At 44.5% G+C, this 21,627-nt stretch overlaps 2 protein-coding genes across 3 annotated transcripts; one reads left to right on the forward strand and one right to left on the reverse strand.

Annotated features, from left to right (window-relative positions):
- Positions 1 to 135: 135 nt before the first annotated feature.
- Positions 136 to 11,676, reverse strand: ddx23 (DEAD (Asp-Glu-Ala-Asp) box polypeptide 23). Of its 2 annotated transcripts, none has more exons than XM_080833240.1 (17): positions 11,600 to 11,676; positions 11,037 to 11,218; positions 10,699 to 10,797; positions 10,475 to 10,565; positions 10,241 to 10,306; positions 8,493 to 8,631; positions 8,055 to 8,188; positions 6,964 to 7,076; positions 6,509 to 6,652; positions 5,922 to 6,147; positions 5,530 to 5,675; positions 3,655 to 3,832; positions 2,964 to 3,206; positions 2,496 to 2,647; positions 2,044 to 2,152; positions 1,767 to 1,941; positions 136 to 965 (listed from the first exon to the last, which is right to left on the reverse strand). In XM_080833240.1, the coding sequence occupies exons 2-17, from the start codon at positions 11,216 to 11,218 to the stop codon at positions 742 to 744; spliced, it is 2,421 nt and encodes an 806-aa protein (XP_080689366.1). In that variant the 5' UTR covers positions 11,600 to 11,676; the 3' UTR covers positions 136 to 741. The 2 variants fall into 2 exon arrangements, with proteins under 2 accessions (XP_080689366.1, XP_080689365.1); XM_080833239.1 differs by having other exon boundaries at positions 10,475 to 10,568.
- A 2,290-nt stretch (positions 11,677 to 13,966) lies between these two features.
- On the forward strand, positions 13,967 to 18,880 carry birc7 (baculoviral IAP repeat containing 7; the record flags this gene model as incomplete). Its single annotated transcript, XM_080832745.1, has 7 exons — positions 13,967 to 14,513; positions 15,256 to 15,355; positions 15,458 to 15,539; positions 16,016 to 16,061; positions 17,534 to 17,743; positions 17,894 to 17,971; positions 18,678 to 18,880. 7 exons carry the CDS (start codon positions 13,967 to 13,969, stop codon positions 18,878 to 18,880), a joined length of 1,266 nt encoding a protein of 421 aa, XP_080688871.1.
- Between the last annotated feature and the right edge of the window lie 2,747 nt (positions 18,881 to 21,627).

The following is a 21,627-nucleotide window of genomic DNA, read 5'->3' on the forward strand; positions in this document are numbered from 1 at the left end:
TTTCATTTCATTCAAGTATGCTAAAGAGAAGTTATCTTCACCTTGAGGTGATATGTGCCATGGTTTGCAGAGGAACATTGTTATAATGTTAAAAAAATATATCAAAATAATCAAAACAGACATCATTGTTCAGACAAATGCAGGTTTATTAAAAGTCACAAATACAATGTTGCAACCTATAGCCAAAATATTCACTTGATTTAACAAAGAAGACTTTGTACTCAAGAGTACTCAGGTTGACTACAGTCTACTTACTGAATTGGTCTCAATTTAAAACAGTCAGACATGTAAACTGAAATAAGTCAGCAAAAAAAAAACGGGGAAAAAAAATCTTGTCCTTCAAATCTACCATCTGGGGAAGGACGGCAGGCCTTCAAATGTCCTCTCCTTCCAACTCAAAATGTACACGAGTCACTGATCCAAGCACTGCAAGTTGTGTCTTTTATCTCCTACACACACATGGCTACACAATTTCATTGTCCCTTTACTGTGGACAGTAAATGAGAGGTGACCAGCATCACAAACACAGGGAGAGATCTGGGGTGTACAGTGAGGAGGAGAAACCAGAGCAGTGTATGGATGGGTAACAACAAGCACTAGAGAGAGGAGCAAGCAAAAAAAAAAAAAAAAAACCGGACACGGAATAAACCCCCAGAACAAAATGGACGACACCAACCGAACCGCCTCCCCCTGCACAGAGCCCCCCAGTGGAGATATGCTGTCGAGTCCGGCCGCCCCCCCTCAGGCAAAGATGGTCTCCTCCCTCCTCTTCTTGGTGAGGATGGTGCCGGGCTTGTGCTGGGCGTCCGGGTGGTTGGACAGCTCCGGCGGGCACGTGGACGCGGGGCTCTCCAGCATGGCCTGCTTCAGGTCGTAGAACACGGACGCGTCCTCCTTGGTCAGGAAGGTCAGGGACATACCGCTCTTGCCGGCACGACCCGTTCGGCCGATACGATGGATGTAATCTGTTGAGGGGGAAGAGATCAAAGCGTACGTGTGTGTGTGAGAGGAGAGCCTCACATGCCATTTCGGATTTAGGTTGGCTACTTTAGTTACTTTTTAAATTAAAGGTTAGTCCTCGATCCTGGCAAAATATAGGCTGTTGGGTTCAAAAGGTAAACAAATCAAATCAAATAAACCCCTTCAGTGCTCCTAAAGTGACGTAGCATAGTGTATCGCTCTGTCCAGGCCGCTTTTCTTTGCTACTGATTTAGAGCCTGGACTGTGTACGGACTCCAGAGTGTTTTGAAAGCGCACACAGATGAGACAGCTGGAGGACTATAAAAAGAAATGTGCTGAATGTCAGTAAGTTGAACGGGTTATAATCGAGGACTGCATCTCTGATGTGATTTCAGCCTTTACTAACATCAAACGCAGCCGGTAACACGTGCATTTAGATGACTTACAAACGACATTTCCCACTCAGCGCGTCTCCACCCAATGTGCAACATACGCCGGTGATATTCCCATTATATTACAGAGGGCCCCATTGTATGTTTAGCTAAATTTCCTTTTGCATTTGCTAAATACTTTACCATACAGGACCTATAGTTTAGGAAGTGCTGATGCCTTCATTTGCTAAATACTTAAGCATATAGGACAATTGATTTAGGTAGTGCTGCTGCTCCCATTGTTGTAGTGATTCTATCCATTAGCCATTAGAGGTGTAATCAAATGAAAAACAGGAAGTGTCTGGGTCACGGGTCACCCTGGAGACACTATGGAAACAGAGGCGAGGTCAGAGGTGCCTCGGAGACGGCGCTTACCCTCGATGTTCTTGGCCATGTCGTAGTTGAGCACCATGGAGACGTCGTGGATGTCGATACCTCGGCCCGCCACGTCTGTGGCCACCAGGATGTCCTTGGCGCCAGCCTTCAGGTTGGAGAGGGCGAACTCTCTCTGTTCCTGCCCCTTTCCTCCGTGGAGCGTGCAAGCATTGTACTGCAGGGGGGGAAGAGTAGCGAAGGAGAAAGAAAAACACAAGTCAGATACTGCCCCCTGTCTGTCAGGGAAAACATGACACATGTGTTGTCATATCCTTACCCCCATCTTCTCCAGAGACTTGGCCAGCACGTCGCAACCCTTCTTCTGGTTGACAAAAATGATGATGGGAGGCTCGAAACCGCGAGAAAGAACTTCCAGAAGCCTCTTCCTATAAACCGAGAGAAAAAATGGAGTGGAGTTAGATCCAGAGATTCTCGTGTCCTTGAGATGAGTTTGAGACAGTGGATGCTACAGTCAGTAGGCACAGTCTACTACAGTTTATAAAATAACAGGTAACAGGAATAGCTCAAGCTAAAATCAGGACCAAGTCAGAACAACACTTGAGCAACAATCATGTGCTATAACCATAGTAACATAGTTTTTGGAAAACAACCCCTAGGGCCACATTTGTTCCAGTCAGTTTCTCCCTGGGGTGTGTGTGTGTGTGTGTGTGTGTGTGTGTGTTTGTGCGCCTGTGTGTGTGTGTGTGTGTGTGTGTGTGTGTGTCTCACCTCTTCTCGTTCTCTGACATGAGCAGGACCTTCTGTTCCACCCTCTCGTGAGGTTTGCCAGCAGAGCCGATGTAGACCACCGCGGGGCGCCTCAGGTAATTCCTGGCCAAGCGCTCCACAGCCGCAGGCATAGTGGCGGTGAACATGACCGTCTGGGAACAGAGAGCAGGGAGGAGTGAGAAAGGTTATAAAATAAATACACAAAACAGAAATTATTACAGAAGATGAATTCATTGATCCATCCCCTTCAAGAAATACAGACTGAGGCTAACTTATCTGACTCTATTCACCAAAATAAATATACAACACTGAATATATATATATTTTAAATCACTATTTTCTCCGTCATTGTCCTTGAGCTTCTGGGTTGACTGCAGAAAACTAAGAATTACCTCCTACTTTGACATTATCGTTCAACAATCTCAAAATCATCGAATTTACTGAAACCTTTGTTATCGTCTCTCTCACCTGTCTGTACTTGTGTTTGCCAGACTCGAAGTTCAACACCATCTTCTCTGGGTCCTCGGCTTCGTCCGTGTCTGGCTTCTGATTGGTCACGGGGATGTATTCCAGAATCTTCTGCACGTCGGGCTCGAAACCCATGTCAATCATCCTGTCGGCCTCATCCAGGACCACGTAAGTGCACCGGCCGAGCACAAGGTAGCGGTTCTCCAGCACGTCGATCAGACGACCAGGAGTGGCGATCACAATCTGTAGACGGGTCAGATTAAATAAGGCAGGGTGACCAAGCCATTAATGATTGTTCCCTGGAGTTACTGTACTTTAATTATAAATTATTATTAGCAATTATAAACAGCATGTCATTTAATTCCAATTCTTCATTTCTCACTCCATACAATGTATTTTTATAGATCCTTAACAAATTAAGTTTAACACTCCCAACTAGAATTAAAATGGTATGGGCTGTGTGTGTGTGTGTGTGTGTGTGTGTGTGTGTGTGTGTGTGTGTGTGTGTGTGTGTATCATCTCAGTTGTAACGGGCAGCCTTGCTGTGTGGTGCAGGCAATGTTTTCTGCACCAATGAGTGTCAAAGGTTGCATCTCTGGAACTATTTGTCTCCAATCTGTTGGGAATGGGATGTGTGGATTCAGATAAAGAAGTCAAAACGAGTGTCGGAGAGTCGTGGTGTGTCTCTGACCTCACAACCCATCCTGAGGCGGAAGCCCTGGTCCTCTCGAGAGATTCCTCCAATCACGGCCACCGTCCGGATGCCCAGGGGTTTACCGAACTTAAGCGTCTCCTCTTCAATCTGCTGGGCCAACTCACGGGTCGGCGCCAGAATCACGGCGTACGGGCCCTGGTCAGAGTCCTCAATTCTACAGAAACGGAAGCAGGACCAGATTAAAGCAGGTTTGAGATTGGACCCAAACTTAGGCTCTTCCTTCTGGAAACTGTGACCACGTCTAGATACACCACAATGGATGCTTCTTCACAACGTTGCCTCACTCTGGGGCCAACCATTTAATTTCCCATGAGGCCGTTATGAGCCAGGCACATAAGAGCAAAGCTGTAAGAACACAGAGGTGCTGTTCTTGTACTCTTATAGGTCAGGCTGTATATATACATGGTCAACTGAGACCGCCAGTAAGAACTGGTATAGTTGATTATTATGGGACAGAAACACTAGTTACCATAGTTACCATAATGGGAGGACTGGAAGGGCACCCTTTTGAATAGGGCTGGGGGTAAACGATTATTTTCAAAACGATTAATCTGGCGATTATTTTATCGAATAGTCGACTAATCTAACGACTAATTGGACGATTAGTCTAACGATTATTTTTCTGTTGCTCGATTAAAACCATAATGTATCTCAAATAAATACCCCAAAAAATCTTAATAATATACTTTAATGAGCACCGTTTTGCACAGCAAAAGTCCAACAATGCATTTCATGTTTATCTAGAGTTCACAGTAAAAATGTTTGGTACTCAAATGAGCCCTATCACATTTGGATGTGGTGCTCATTAATTTAAATGTTTTCAGTGCTTATAAAAACATTCATTCATTGATGAGCACTGCGCACCACCTTATGTGCAGCCCTGTCCTGGACATTGCTTGGCTGCATTAGTTGACATTGGCGATCTAACGTGGTAGTGAATCATGATACATACTATAAGCTGGCCAACGTTAGTCTAATGTTATGTGTTTGACTCGTAAATGACCACAGCATGAGTTAGCTCTCTGTGCCGTTTGTTGGTGCTTGGTTGGCGTGTTCTGCAGCCGTAAGTTAACGTTTACTAAACTGACACAGCTGTCTAGTCGCTGCCGCTATAGTAGCTAGCTAACGTAACTACTAGCAACCAAGCACGAACAAACTGCACGCAGAGCTAAGAAGATAGTTAGCTAGCACCACCGAAGTGCGCAGAGCTCAAGCTACACAACACACTGAACAAACGTTAAATACGAGACAATAGGGTGCGTTTGAGAATGGAGATAGAAACGCACCCCATTGTCTCTCGTGAAGGGGACAATAAGTAACGTTGGTTACATTAATTTAACGTTTGTTCAGTGTGTTGTGTAGCTTCGGTGGTGCTAGCAAACTATAGCTCTCCGTGCAGTTTGTTCGTGCTTGGTTGCTAGTAGTTAACGTTAGCTAGCTACTAGTGTGTCAGTTTAGTTAACGTTAACTTACGGCTGCAGAACACGGCAACTAAGCATGAACAAACGGCACAGAGAGCTAAGTCATGGTGTTGGTCAGCTTATAGTATGTATCATGATTCACTACGTTAGATCGCCAATATCAACTAATGGCGCCAAGCAATTCCCTGGGTTTCTGCTCTCTCAGTCCTTGCGCAATGTTTGTTTCTGTTTGGGTCAACCACGTGTATGTGGCGAAGCGTCGACGTAAAAATATGGCGTCGACGTAATTTTGAAATCGACGCGTCGACATCATCGACGCATCGCTACAGCACTACTTTTGAAGTCTCGTGGAAGTCAGTATATAAGTAAATAACAGCCTACTGTTTGTATGTATCCATCATAACAACCCCCTCCACATTGGCTCCCTCACCTGTCAATCTTGGGCAGAGTGGTAATCCAGACCAATAGGGGGATGAGGAAGGCAGCAGTTTTACCGCTACCAGTCTCAGCCACACCGATGATGTCTCTGTTCTGTAAGCCAATAGGAATGGCCTGTCTCTGGATGGGCGTTGGGTCCTGAGTTGAAAGTAGAAAAAGACATTACCGCACTGGCACTGTGTATATATATAAATATATAAATATATAGGTGTCCTTTGCAAAATGGCTACAACAGACATTTTTGAAAAACCCTTCATACAGTTCTGTACTCATACAAATGCATTAGCTTTTGCATTTATCTGGGTCCCGATCGATGACGTACCTACATATAACGATAATGATGTGACTCGTGATTGGGCGAACGCGTTAAGACGGCACACTGACCTTGTAGCCGCAATTGTCGATGACCTCCACAATGTGGGGCGGCAGGGAGTACTCCTTCCAGTTGCGGATGGGGTTGGGGATCTTGCCTCCCTTGGTGGTGATGCTGTAGTCCTCGCGGAAGATTCGCCAGTCCCTGTCGCACATCTCCTCCAGCTTCTTCTGGGACCAGTGCCGGTCGTCCCAGCGCTGCTTGGCCTCCTTCTTGCGCTCCTTCTTCAGACGCACCCTGCCAGAGGGACGGACGGAGGTTACACACGGTCACCCACACGAGTCACCCACACACACACACACACATCACCCAAACGTCACACACATCACCCAAACGTCACCCACCCACGGACGTCACCCACCCACCCACGGACGTCACCCACCGTCCACACAGAGCCAAAGTAGGTAAATGGTATGTATATAGCACCATAACAATACAATTGTCTCAAGGCGCTTATATTTGGGTCTATTGTGTGAGTGAATTTCTGTATATGTGCATGTGTGGGTGTCTGTGCATGTATGTGCGAACAAATAACTATATTGTGTGAGTATGTGTGTGAATATAAAACTATAATGTTTGAGTATGCGCGTGCACTTACTCTTCCTGCTCCTTCTCCTCCAGGGTTCGCCTCTTCTCCATCAGGTCCCCGTAGAAATGGGACTGGTCCCTCTTCTGCTGCTTGAGGTCAATGCCGGCGATGAAGCCTCGCCCATACAGCTGGACGTGGTGCTTGTCTTTGTATCTGTGTGAGAGGGGAGGGGGGACACGGCCTTAGAAACTCTCAGACAGGGGCAGTGAAACTTCTTATCAGCAACAACAATGTACCTGGTCTTAAAGAGTGAAAAGTAGTTAGTAATTGGGCTGGATGGAAGGTTGGGAGCTCTCAGATGGAGCAAGATAAGCATTTAAATGGACTTTTGATAAATGGCTAAGACTGTACACCCACAGCAAAGATAGCTAGAGCTAAAGTGCAGACTGAAATGATAGACATGACTGCTGTGGGATAAAAAACACAATAATGTGATGGGAATAGTGGATCATTGGGGCTCTCACATGGGGTTGTAGTCAGTGGAGGTGTCTTCTGAGGCGTCCCACTCAAACACAAACTTTCGGTCGTTCAGGTGGCGCGTGCGACGCCGCTTTTTAATGCCACCCAGGTAACGCTCCTGAGAAGGGACAGAACAAGAGAAGCATTACAGGCGCATTACGTGCACAAACGTGATTCAAAGCATCAATGAGCTTTATATGCACAAACGTGATTCAAAGCATCAATGAGCTTTATATGCACAAACGTGATTCAAAGCATCAATGAGCTTTATATGCACAAACGTGATTCAAAGCATAACATGTGCATTACGTGCACAATTGTGATTCAAAGAGTCATATGCGCATTACGTGCACAATTATGATTCAAAGCGTCACATGCGCATTACGTGCACAATTATGATTCAAAGAGTCATATGCGCATTACGTGCACAATTATGATTCAAAGCGTCATATGCGCCTTACGTGCACAATTATGATTCAAAGCGTCATATGCGCATTACGTGCACAATTATGATTCAAAGCGTCATATGCGCCTTACGTGCACAATTGTGATTCAAAGCGTAACATGTGCATTACGTGCACAATTATGATTCAAAGCGTTATATGCGCCTTACGTGCACAATTGTGATTCAAAGCGTAACATGTGCATTACGTGCACAATTATGATTCAAAGCGTCATATGCGCCTTACGTGCACAATTGTGATTCAAAGCGTAACATGTGCATTACGTGCACAATCGTGATTCAAAGCGTTACATGAGCATGACGTGCACAAACGTGATACAATGCGCTGTACGAAAGCTTTTCCAAATCCATTACATGGGCAAATGCAGAACAAAACATAACAAAAGCATGCTAGGCGATTACAGGCTAACGTGGTCTATAGTGAGACGTGCATTGCTTATAATTTCATTTCAGAGTAAGAGTAAGATGTTATAAACAAAGACAGCATCATATATATTGACGAATCTATGCAGCCACAAACATGAACATGAGGCATTAGACATTTTGAATACATGTCAAGTTATGGTGTATATGTGCGTGTGTGTCTGTGTGTGAATGTGTGTGTGTGTGTGTTTGTGTGTGTCTTTCACTAGCCTTGATGGCCTGGAGCTCTTTCCCCTTGTCTTTCTCTTCTCTGATCTTCTGTCGCCCGTCATCCTCATCGTTTCCGTTGTTCTCCCTATCCATGCGCTCCCTCCTCTCTCTCCGTTCTCTCTCCATGGGGTCCTCTACAGGTGGGGAAAGAATGGATAGTCACGGAGCTGTGGCACCTGCATCTGTGTTTGTGCACCTTGCTGTGTTGAGCGATGAGTAAGGACATTTTAACACTCTCTACATAGCAAATTTGTACAACCAAGTGACATGCTGTCAAAACAAAACAAGGCATATTAAGAAAATGATTACCACCCTTCTGTTTGCACAACATACCTTACTATATCAACACACACATTTAGAAGTCATGTCTCTTGAAAATATGAAGACTCAGGGCTTTTTATGAAACAATCAGCGAACAAATTCATCAGTTCATCTTACCCATCATCTTCCTCCCGATGTCCTGAAACACTCTCCTCTTCTTCCTCTCCTCGTCCACCGTCCGCCGTCGTTCTTCTGTCTCCTGTTCTCTACGCTTCAGGGCCTCCGCTTCACGCTCTGCTTTGGACAAAAATTTGGGCTGTGGAAGAAAGGAAACCACGAGAGAAAGAGAGACGTACGTACGTACGTACGTACAGCACAGCCGTTATGAAGGCAGATATCATATGATTAAAGTGTCTGTAAATGAGGCAAGATTATGGAATGCAAATAGCAGAGCACTAATAGACAGAAAGAAGAGCCTTTATTGCCATGGTATTTACATACAACGAAATTTGGACTGCTTCTCCTGGGTAATATTCGCCGACACTCGCTAAGCGGTTTAGGGAGCTAAACTCCAGGCTAAAAAAAGACAACACCGCTTTAGCGGATTCGCCGAAGCAACTTTTGCTCAATTTCCATGGAAATTAATCGCTTAGCCCTAGCCTGCTCCAGGGCAGGCTAAGCAAAGTTTAGCTGGCTAAACTTGCCACACCCACGCCAAAAGGAGGGATCCCATTGACAAGGAGTCATAGTTTGATTAGCGTAGGAAGAGTTCTTTGCGATCGCCAAGAAGATCCATTTTTCCATCATGATGAGTTATTGTATGAGCGCTACCGATCCACCCGACAAGGAATAATTAATTTAGAAGACCTTCTCGAGTCATTTATTGCACCACCGACAGTGGTAGCCTAAAGTAGAGTTGAGACATTGGTACAGTTGATAAACCCGAAATAACTTTCATAATGCAGCCTGAGACGTGATTTTTAGTTTGCACATGAATACTAACGTTTTCTTTGATCCCAGGAAATTTGAGCACATAACCCAAATAGATATTGGCTAAAGTTGTTTTACCTACTTTAACTTACATCATTGAAAACGTTTAGTTTTGCAAACGTGTCTAGTGTTTGTGCGGTAGTGAATGGTGGATGGTGGAGGTGGATGGTAAGGTGGGTGCATGATAAGAAGAGAGAAAGAAACACAATTTATTTGGATTGCTTCAATTTATTGAATTTCTTATTAATACATTTTCATTTAGTCATTTAGCAGACGGTTTTATTCAAAGCGATTTAAAACTACAATTCTTACGAAGGTGAAGGGATTCGAACCGGCGATTTACTGCATGCAAGCCCTACGCTCTGCCCGCTGTACCAAAGTCACATGTTAGGATCAAGAAAAGATATCAGTAATTAGACAGCCTATGGACAGTTTCTTTAATGCTGTTGCACTCGCGACAGTGATGAATTTTGACATGATTATGGTCTTGAATTCTTCATAACGCGTTCATGGTCATATCCCGCCTTAGCGGAGAAAACAATGAGTCTTTTTCTTTGAGTTTAGACTATAATGCCGTTCAAAAAAACCTGGTTTTGGTTATCGACCTTTCATGCCTTTTAAAGCAGGACGTGCACGCGCAATTTAGCTGACGAGATAAATTAACTTGAGGTTAAAATAAATTAGCGCCCGTCGCCAGACCGGCTTGGCCTGTTCTCATTTAGCGAGCTAGTTAATCTCCAGTTGCGAGCTAAATTAATTATCTTAGCTTCAGTTGTACGCCGAACAGGGCCCTGTTGGTGCGACGAGGCACAACATATAACACAACAACAACAACATATAACACAACAATATTGCATATCTAAAAACGGTAGGAATAGCATAACAATATATATAAATATTAAGAGTGCAACAAAGCGCCGTGAATGAAGTCTCACCTTAGCTTCAGCCTCCTCTTCAGCCTTCTTCTTAGCAAGGAGCTCCTCCAGCGAGAGGGGCTGCACCTGGGAGAGAAAGGGGGGAAAAGAGAGGGCAGAAAAAAGAGAGAGAGAACGATTTATTTAAGATGGAGGAGAGGGAAGGAAGAACATTAGGAAGAAGGGAAAGTGAGTGTGTGATGCACAACCGTAGTTCCTGAATATCACTATTACACACAAGAAGGAATTACGTACCTTATCTTTCTTCTTCTTGTCATCCTCGTTGTCGTCCTCCTTCTTCAGGCCTCTCTCTCTTTTCATACGGTCCCTCGACTTTGGCGACAGGCTCCTGTTCAGATGCATTTAAGAGCACCGAGGCAGAGACAGCATTAAAGAACTGGAAGGCACAACGGTCATGCATTTATAATTGTAATTTTCAATAGCAGAGGCTGAATGGCAGTCTCCTCAGCCCTGCTCACCTGCGCTCTCGTCGGTGGGCATCTTTGTCTCTGCCTCGGCCCCGGTCCCTGTCCCGGTCTTTGTCACGTTCCTTCTCTCTGTCTTTCAGTCGCTTGTCTCTAAGGGAGACAAGTCATGGTAATGGATAGGAATGAGGTCACCAGTGTCTACTGCAAACGTTATGAGAATATAACATCACTGATCATAAAAAGCCAAAGTCTTGCCACACATTGCTTATATCAAATTGTTGTTGTTTATCTACACAAGCAATGCAAGGAAGCTAAGAGCATGCGTACTATCAAATGTGAAAGGCCTTGTTATTTGAAATCACAAACTTAAGAGTGCATGTCTGAAGTACCTGTCTGGAGATTTGGAGCGGGTACGAGAACGTTTTCGCTCACGCGAACGGTGACGCTTGCGTTCCTTGCTCGGGGAGCCTTTCCGATCCCGTTCTCGAGATTTGGAACGGCTCTTTTTTCGTTCCTTGTCCTTGGCCGTGGAAGTCTCGCCCTCTTTCTTCTCTGCTGTCTCTACACCCATCTGTGTGTACAGTTTAGAGTTTAGCCAGAGTGACGTAAACAAATAGAGTGAAAACTGTAGCAATGGTTGATGATTAACAGTTACGTCAAAATGATAATTTGGATAAACATCTGGTATTTAACCCTAGGGTAAATTTACTTTACATGAAGCACATGGTATTTATTTCAGATGGGTTGCACGAGCATGCACCATACTCATTTAAGTTACCTCGATAGCTAGGTGGTTGATTAGCAAGTTAGCAAGATCCCATATTACGGTACGTACTATTGTATGCTTCCAAATACATACGGATACTTGCTAAGAAACTAGACTATGAATGAGTAGATGTACACAGCTATCACTTGGACTTTTATCATATGTACATTTGGACATAAATCTCACCTTCACTGATTGAAGACCAGACGCATACGACTCTTTTTCGTCTTACACAGCCGCCATATTGTTTAACACGTGACCAGACCACAATGAAAACTGCCTTCTGGGAGCTTCATGTAGTCCTTTCCCTGAAACGATCCCATATCGACCAATAGAAATATTAAGTGTTAAAACTACTCTCCCCACAACATACATATGTTTTCCCAGCACGACCTGTTCTGTTTTCATCAGGAATCTGTAGTGCGACTTCAGTGTGAAATGTATTAATTTGTAGCCTCCTCATCAGAAAATCTAACCAGATGTTGTCGATCAGGCATATGGCTGTGAAACGTTATATCAAATGAAATAGTAACTTTTATTTATCTGTGGATTTAATCCTGAATGTATCATTTGTATCATGTTTAGTCCTACAGTCAAGAAATATGGACACTGGTAGAGATGCTGATTTGTTTGATCAAGGACCTACTTTGCCTCCTGGTAAAATGTTTACACACTCCAAATAACAACATAACACATAATATAACAAGTCACCTCCCTATAGCAAGCATATAAATTGGTCCACTGGTGGATTTTGGTCATCACCCCACTGGTGGTATGCCACTTCTATGCCACTTCTAGTCAGCTCTCGGACCACCATCCTCTGTAGTGTAACTGGGCGTGGATATTAATAAAATAATAACATAAAATATCATTTTATAGTCAAATTTCTGAAATTTCTAAATGATAGCCTTAGCACAGTCGATTTAAGATATCATTGTTCATAGCCACCTAAGGCTCTCAATGAGAAAAATGACTTGGTCAATTAAATATTTATCCTACGCACTCGTAACATCTATACGAATGATATAGTGGAATGGTGTGAATAACTGAACAAGTATAAATGTGTACAAAAAAAAAGTCAAAAGTATTGAAAGCCAGTGGCAATACTGTGTCCGCTGTGTCTGTAACTCACCAGCACACCGCCCAAAAACCTATGAGCAAATGGCCAGCGGGCCGCTAGCTCTTCCTCTAGTGGGCCGACTGGCCTTTTGCTATCAGGGCTATTGATGAATATACACCATCCTTTATTGTTCACCTTAATTTATTTACTTATACACAGGTAAAGTGTACACAGACCTGGGCTAGGGTAAGGGTAGGAATTCGACCCCAGGTACGGTTAAGGGGAGGGGTTAGGGCTGGTAGATCCCCTTGCGATTACGAACCTGGTTTAGGGTAAGGGAATAAACTGGGTTACAAACCCTGGGGGGTATTCAAGGGGGTTAGTGACAAACCTGGGTAAATTAACTCAGAGTAAGTGGTGAACCACCTAATAGAAGATGAGCTCTATGGCACGTTAGCTTACGTCAGGGTAACCAGACATCCCCATTTTTGCTGGAGTTATTCCCTGAAATGTCTCCGTTTTAACTGTATAATAAAACCAGAGCGAAAGGTCATAAGAAGGACCAGGCAGCAGAGCAGACAGGGAGACGACTTGCTTGTGTTGGCCAATAGAGGGGGCTGGCGGCTCGCTATAGCAGATTCATATAACTCTTCTTCTTCTTCAAGTAACCACTTGCTGGTCACTTGCTAGTTTTAGAGCAATCTGCTGTGTAAAACTCCACCAGAAGATAGCAAGTGTTAAGTAAACTCAAACACAAAGGTCTTTTGAAGCCAGGGCAGAGGTATCTCAGGAATTCGAACTGATTTGTACTGCCAGGTGATAAGTAGCTGATTTGTAGCATACAAAACATGTTGGATAGTGCATCATTTTCACTGCAGTCACCCGGCAGCTGCCTCTGTCTCTTCAGAACTGGAACTAGGGATGTTTACAAATTGTAGATGGTGAATTTGACTTGGCCTTCACTAGGCCAATAGTTTGATACAGTAAGCTACAACATGAAACTGGAACTATCCCCCTTCTGTATTTCATAGATACAAATATTTAATGTTCTGGTCTGGAAATCTGGTCACTTTAGCTTCCACTAGGAAGTTTACTAAAGAAAACAGTTGCTATCGATGAATGTTTTAAAATCCTAGCTCCGCCCCTGTCAGTGATTTTCATAGAAAGTCAGAAAACAATATCATTGTAATTTCCAACTTTCCTATTTTCAAATGTATCTAGCCTACAATATCTGAAACCTAGATTTAACAGAGAAAGAAAAACAAAAACAAAATATCTTACGTCCTCGGACCTCGAGCCACATTCCCAGCGAGTTGTTGTTAGTGGTGTATTAATGCTTTCATAACAAGACCACATGAGCCATTTGACCAATGGGTGTATTCTGGAACGCTTTTTGACGAAGCCTACTGCGCAAGTCTCCGTCCATTCTAGTGTATGGGGCTAGTGGGCACTGTGCTACACATCTGGACGGTCCACTATGGAACGTATGTGGAATGACGGGCACAAGATCGGATGGCAACCAATACGCGAACCCCAACATGACGGATGACCCAAGTACGCACACCACCGACCCCGGGGTGGAACCCACGATGCACAGCGAGGAGGAGCGATTTCGAACTTTCCAAAACTGGCCAAGTAATGCGCCGGTAACCCCGGCTGACCTGGCAAGGACCGGATTTTACTTTCTTGGGGTCGGGGACACCGTACAATGTTTCTGTTGTGAAGGAATACTGAGATACTGGGTTCATGGAGACAGTGCCTTGGAAGAACATAAGAGGCACTTTCCAACGTGTGATTTCGTGCTCGGCAGAAATGTTGGCAATATACGTCGATATGCCGAACCGGGGTCTTCTGACGACGTGGATGGACAACTTCTGAGCCAACTTCAGAGGATGACCGTGGACGACCAAGGAGTTGCTGGCCAGGCAGTGTACCCGGAGATGGAGTCGGAGGATACTCGTTTGACCACCTATCACAACTGGCCTACGGGAGCTTCGGTTCAATCTGATGCTCTTGCCAGGGCAGGTTTTTTCTATACCGGTACGTTTGATTGGTAGTCAATTAGTTATGTATGCTCTGACACCTGAATTTCCCTAACGGGATTAATACAAGTTTATCTTATCTTATCTTATCCCCAATTTAGCTCTAAATGATAAATATGTGTTTAAAGGTTTAATCCAAATTATGCAACTGAGCACAGTAGTTACATCCCCACAAATCAACAATTACAATTTACACAATCAAACTGTTATAATTGAGTGAACATTTGAGTGAACATTTCCTTTTCACAAAAACGCGCAATGAAACGGATCGTTAAGGGATGTTCTTCTTTGTGTGTGGGATCACGCGACTGAAGTCACGCTGACACAGATGCGCGCAGAGAAAAAGCTAGACAGGGCGCGACCGTTGCGTTGCCATTGAAGCTCACTCTGTGGACTAGCTGTCCATAGAACGGGTCACTATTTTCAAAGAAAACATCAAAGACATACCTCTTTCTGGACTGTGGTGAGAGAACGTTTACTGCAAGTGCTTGAAACTGAGTGGAAAGATTCCTATTTGATGAGATAATAGGAACAGTGGACACCCTGCACTCTGTCTTAGGTGATGGTGTATACAACATGATTAGCTTTGCCCTTCCTGACCTTGATCAGTTGCCTTCACCCCCCACCGCCACTCCCCCCACCCAAGCCTAGTGTGTGTGCCTATACGTTATGTGAATACGTGAGAGAGAGGGAGAGGAAGAAAAGGAGGTTAGGATGTAATGTGTTCCCTATTTTCTCAGGCCATGGCGACAACGTCAAGTGCTTCTTTTGTGATGGGGGCCTCAGAAACTGGGAACCTGGAGATGACCCATGGCAAGAGCATGCCAAATGGTTTCCACGGTAATACATCAAAAGAACATTCATGATTTTAAAAGCTATTAAAGACCTGATAAATACAGAGCCTTGTCTAATACTCTGAATTGTATCCATACATTTCTACAGGTGTGAGTTTCTGCTTCAAACACGAGGGCGTGAATATGTCGGCAACATCCAGGAGTCCTATTTCAACATGGGCGAAACAGTGGTGAGCATTAGGTTTTTTAGCCATTTTCACTCTGGCAGGGGGACTGCCAATGGAAACTAGCCTTTTGGCTACAATTGGGTGCATTTACATTTTAATGTTTATTAATGTACACTCATCAAATAAACAAACTGAAACTGAATTACGATCTGGCCAGAAAAGGAAACAGCCCATAATATTCCTTAACATTACCTTGACTTCATCTGGTTTTACCCTGAAAAACAGACCCTGTTTATTACATTGGTTTTCAGTTACACACTTCTTAATTATCCCTTAATGAATGGACAACTATTTATATTTCGTTTCAAATTATGTAGAAACAAAGGGTTTATGATTGGGAGTGTTTATATGTGAACATCACAGCTTATCCACAGCTGTGTGTGTGTGCGTGTGTGTGTGTGTCTTATGTAGAAACAAAGGGTTTATGATTGGGAGTGTTTATATGTGAACATCCCAGCTGATCCAAACCTCTCCTGCAGGGTGGATCCCAACCTGCCACGTCCAGGGCCATGACCTCGGGGACCGGTGAGTGAGCAGTCTAATTCATCTACTTGCCAGCGGGTCAAAATAATGTTTTTTTTGTTGGTGGTGCATAACAACAGGACTAGAAAACATATACATGTTACCGTAAGCTGCTACGCACGCGTTGACAAAAAGGTAAAGCAATTTAGCTACTCTCTGGAAAAAAAATATCAAAGTGTGGAAATGTATTGTGAAAAATTTACTGTCAACCTTTTAGTATTCACCAACGAAACCCTCCGTAAAGTTGAGCCGAAGGTCAGATACAGTGGTGTAGTGGTCCTTGGAGAAGTGGGTATACTCCCAAAAAAATGTAAGCAGCCCATACAGCACACGATAAACGCCTTGTTTTGAGAAGTGGGTATGCGCAATGCTGACTGAAAAATAAGTGGGTATACTCCGTATACCTGCGTATACCCTGGACTACACCACTGGTCAGAAATGCTTTTTGTCAAGGCTCAGGCATGGGTAACTGTGACGTGCAGCCACTGTACCCTGCAGGTCCCGTCATCTGATCCACACTCAGGGAGAGTTTGGGAGCCAGGATTAGTGTTTAGTGCCAAGCAGTTATATTCCTCCTAGCCTGGTGACACCAGCCTACGTATTTCCGCCTGAATTGATTTCAAGCTCATACTCAGTCTGGCCCAACCCCATTGACAATCGTCTCCAGAACTCAAAATTTTGCAGGACCAATCAGCGAACAGTTCAGAGCTGTGACGCAAAACTCGCCTTGGAGGAAAAGACACGAAAAGCTATCGGAAAAGTTGTCTCAACTCTCGAGAACATCAGAAAATTAAAAAGAGAACAAGAGTATTTTCTTGTAAGTTTTATGATTGGAAAGGACGTCGTAGCTCTTCTCCCAACTGGCTTTGGGAAGAGTTTAATCTACCGAATGCTTACTAAACGTTGCTGATTGGTTAAGGGAACTCCAATGATTTTAAACCTCAAGATAAGCACCCGCCCATCTCGGAAACCAAAATGCATTGGGTTGGCCCAGACTGAAAGACGGAATGAAATGGAGTCACAGGCTGGTAATGGCCAGGCTATATTCCTCCCACCCCAGTGCCTCTCTCTCCTGGGCATCTGAACTGAAATTCACACAACTTTATGTGGTGTCTCTCCGGACTGTCACAGCAGATCTCACCTGTCTGTCTGTCGTGGGGTATAAATAGAGTTCATAAATCACATCTTCTGACCTTCACAATTCACAATCTTCTGACCAGTTATTTTCACCTTGAAGACATCGGTTCACAATAAATGCCTCTGACATCAGACAAAATCACACCTTCACATCACACATTCAATTTGCACAATTTACATAGCACAATTTATTTCCTTGAAGACCACTTACACTGCAGTGAAAGCGAAAACTAAATTCCCCCTGAAAGTAGCCTCTTGGATAGTTGTAGCACCATGCTAAAACTCAAGCCACCACAGCTCCCTGATTGACCCTCTGTGTCCCTCTGGCCTTCCGGCAGACGTGGTGGGGGGTCAGGGCTCGTCTCCGGCCCTGCTGTCCCCCGTGGTGCAGACGGTGCTGGGCATGGGCTTCCAGGCGGCGCTGGTGGAGAGCCTGGTGCAGACGCGCTACCTGCTGACCGGCCGGCACTACACCTCCGTGGCCGACCTGGTGGGCGACATCCTCCAGGCCGAGGAGGAGGACCGGCTGCGGGCCGAGCAGACCACAGGTGGGGGTGGCCCCTCGTGGGTAGGGGGGGGGGTCGTGTTGTCACAGTTTTACATACATACAGCACACGCCCCCACAGAAGGGGGTGTTCTAGAGCTGCGTCGTCGTGGAGCTAACGTGGCTAACTGGGCAACTGGTTTGTTCCTTGTAGAGCCGGTGGAGAGGCACGGTAACCACGGTAACGGTGGCGGTGGTGGGAGAAGAGCGCAGGTCACAGCCAGGGACAAAGGTCACATTTCTCACGTTGAAGCTTCTGCCTTGGGCCTGCTGTGGGCCGTGGTGTCTGGTGTGGTGTGGAACTCTGAACCGGTGCAACGCGTCTTAAGCGTGTGCATGTTCAGTGCGTTTTTAAGTGTGTGTGACCCATCTTCGCGTGTGTAGTGTATTCATATGTGTAAGTAAGCTGTGTGTATGCGTAAAATGTGTGTGTGTGTGTGTGTGTGTGTGTGTACTATGTTTCTATAACACATGCACGTTGTCATGTGCATGTGGCAAATTTAAACATGTGTGATTCTGCATCTGTTGTGGAAAATGTTCATGGTTAGAAGACGGGGTGTGACTTCCTGTGCATATGTCCTTACGTGTGTGTGTGTGTGTGTACCTCTGAAGTGGTGTGTTTCTGACGTACTTGTGTGTGACTGAAACCTCCTTCTGGCTGTGAATTTGTGTATGCATGTCTGTGTGTGTGTGTGTGTGTGTGTGTGTATCCATTCTCCTGTCTCGGTTTGTTTTGTGACTGTGTGTCTTCTGTGTGTTCATGCATGTCTTATTCCCTTTTCTCTGAAATTTGTATGCCTGTGTGTGTTGTGTATATTCATGAGTGCTTCTGTGTGTGTTCCTTGGCGTTAACCTCTGCACATATCCATACCTGTGTGTGTGTGTCTCTCTCTCTCTCTCTCTCTCTCTCTCCCTGTGTGTGTGTGTGTGTGTTGTAGCTCTAGGAGACCTGAGTGCAGAGGAGCAGTTACGTCAGTTGCAGGAGGAGCGCACCTGTAAGGTGTGCATGGACAAGCTGGTGTCCATCGTCTTCATCCCGTGCGGCCACCTGGTGGTCTGCACCGACTGTGCCGCCAGCCTGCGTCACTGCCCGATCTGCCGCGCCGTCATCCGCGGGAGCGTGCGCGCTTTCATGTCGTGAGCAGACGCAGAAAAACACACACGCACACATACGTCGTACACACGAGTGTGTGTGTGTATATGACAGAAAGACCACACTCATACACGCATGCCATTCATGTATGTGTGTGTGTGTGTGTGTGTGAAACAGAGATAATAGCTCTGGATCTGGAGACACGTGAGATTCTGAGAATTTAGCCAGATGCTGTAGCTCTACGCTACACAGATGTGCCCAGTGAGCATGCATGTGTGTGTGTGTGTGTGTGAGTGTGTGTGTGTGTGTGTGTGAGTGTGTGTGTGTGTGTGTGTGAGTGAGTGACAGCATCCTCAGAAACCAGATGAAAACAGGAGTGTACAGTAATGATTTAAAAATAATAGTGACAGTGTTAAGAAGTGACAAATTCCACACTTCCTTGGTGTGGTGATAGGCAGTGGTAGTCTTACGTCATACGGTGCATATACCACAAACACATGTCTGATGTTGGCAACACACACTTAACTGCTAAAACACACCAACTTTGGCTGAGAACAGAACATTTTCAGACGGATAATCCTCAACACATTGCCTTGTGAAGACTGCAATGGGGTGGTCTCGTGTGATTAATGGTGGTGCTTGTATTTACACGAGGCAGAATTTAAAGGGTTCATAGTTTTGTGGTTATAAAGCCCTAAGACGTTTTATATTGTTGAGCTGTATTTTATCCAACAAAAGCCCAAGACATGCTCACACACACTCTTGGGCAGATTTGTTTTCTATGATCATAGAAATGACAATCCTTACTATTTTGTTGTACTCATGGGATTCAAAGTCATAATAAAGAGCGCATTTGCAAGACTAACCGTGTTGTTATTTCATATCAGGGTAAGTCACTGGGCTTAATATGTTCCTAGACTGGGTGCAAATACTGATTGCATGTGAAACCTGCTGCTACATCAACAGCTTCTAGGCCTCTTCTATGGCTTTAAAAACATCTATTCACCAATGGGCTTCTCCTGAGGCTTTCTCCATTGCCTGGTTAATGCAGCTCAGGTGAACAAAGCACACAGCACACACACAAACACACACACACACTCAGGACACAGCACACGGAAGCTAATCCCTTGCACAAATACAGTCGGGTGGAGGCGGCTGATGGAAAGTACACATTTTATTAACAAACGTCTATTTACACTCTATGAACACCAAACACATCTGCTGATGGACGGCGATCACGTTACCAGTAGTGGGTGCTGGCGCGTGGCCAAAAGAGACAATTGAAGACATGTTATTGGAAACACACAGGGGGGTGAAGAGAGGATGGACGTATTCGTTTTTTTTTCGAGCTCCACTTTCTGACAAGTACATGAGTGGTTGATCCATCGTGGATATAAAAGCAGTGTCTTGATGCGTATGACTCATCATATACATGCAAAGGCTAACTGAAGATGCACAAGAAGTTACAGCAGGTCAAACACAGCACACAGTATTCATGGGTAGGGGTTTAGAACAAAAACTAACGCAATCAATTAAAAAAGGCAGGCTCGTAATATGTGTGATATTTTCAGTAACAGAAAACTGTCTGGACTGCACTAACGCTTTCTCAGCACTAGAGGGCGGTAGTGTTACATCTGAACAGCGCGGGGGCTGCAATCACAAGCGAATAACAGAATACTGATCACCTGTTAAACTTCTTCCAGTCTAAAACAAATAAATCACTTGAATATTGTCTGAGAATTCTATTGCTCCCCATTTCAACAGAGTAACAGGTGAAAAAAAAACACATTAAAGAAACACAAGCAGTAACTTCTCAGGGTAGACCCAACATAATGTGTAGCTCAATCTTTGCACTTTTATCAACGTGTCTCAAGTCATCTTTCTTTTTAACCATCTCGCTATAAACATTGATACATAAACAGTATGCATCTTTCCTGAACACTTTTGAGATAACTTAACTGTCCATGAAGAGATACTGGTGATATTTTCTTTTCATGTTAATTTCTGTATAAAGTGAAAAAGTTAAAATAAAATTAAGAATATTAAGAACAGAATTGAAACATTTACCACAGTGTCACAAAGCCTAAAAACAAGGCCAGTCAACAGATTACACCTACTCTTTCTCTTTAAAAAAAGGTATTGATTTAAGGTAACATTAAAATGCATCATAAAAAAAATGTATTGCATCCTCCCTGGTCCAGAGGAGGGTAAAAAAATTAAATACTGATAACTTCAAGGATATATTCACAGTATACAACACTGACAAAAATTAAAATTAAGACTGAAATCAGACAGACAGGTGGTCTTTGTGATTTACAGCATAGAACAGCATTTAAATACTTTTTTTTCATCAACAGCTGCATGTGCAGTTTTTCTTTTAAAAAATCCAAGAGGAACTCTTAACCGCCCACCCCCACCCCTCAGCCCTCCCTATTCCACTTTCCCCTTATTGTGTCCCATTCTTGGAGGCAGCCCACAGGAGAGTTGCTTGCTTTGTTTTAGGGCCCCCCCCCCCTCCACCCCCCCCCCCTTCCTGCTGGGCTTGTGAGTGTGTGTGTGTGTGTATGTGTGTGTGTGTGTGTGTGTGTGTGTGTGTCTGTGTGTGTGTGTGTGTCTGAGTGTTGCTGTGTGTGTGTGTGTGTGTGTGTGTGTGTGTGTGTGTGTGTGTGTGTGTGTGTGTGTGTGTGTGTCTGAGTGTTGCTGTGTGTGTGTGTGTGTGTGTGTGTGTGTGTGTGTGTGTGTGTGTCTGAGTGTTGCTGTGTGTGTGTGTGTGTGTGTGTGTGTGTCTGTGTGTG

This window comes from Sprattus sprattus, assembly GCF_963457725.1.
Source record: "Sprattus sprattus genome assembly, chromosome: 2".
Classification (NCBI taxonomy): domain Eukaryota; kingdom Metazoa; phylum Chordata; class Actinopteri; order Clupeiformes; family Clupeidae; genus Sprattus; species Sprattus sprattus.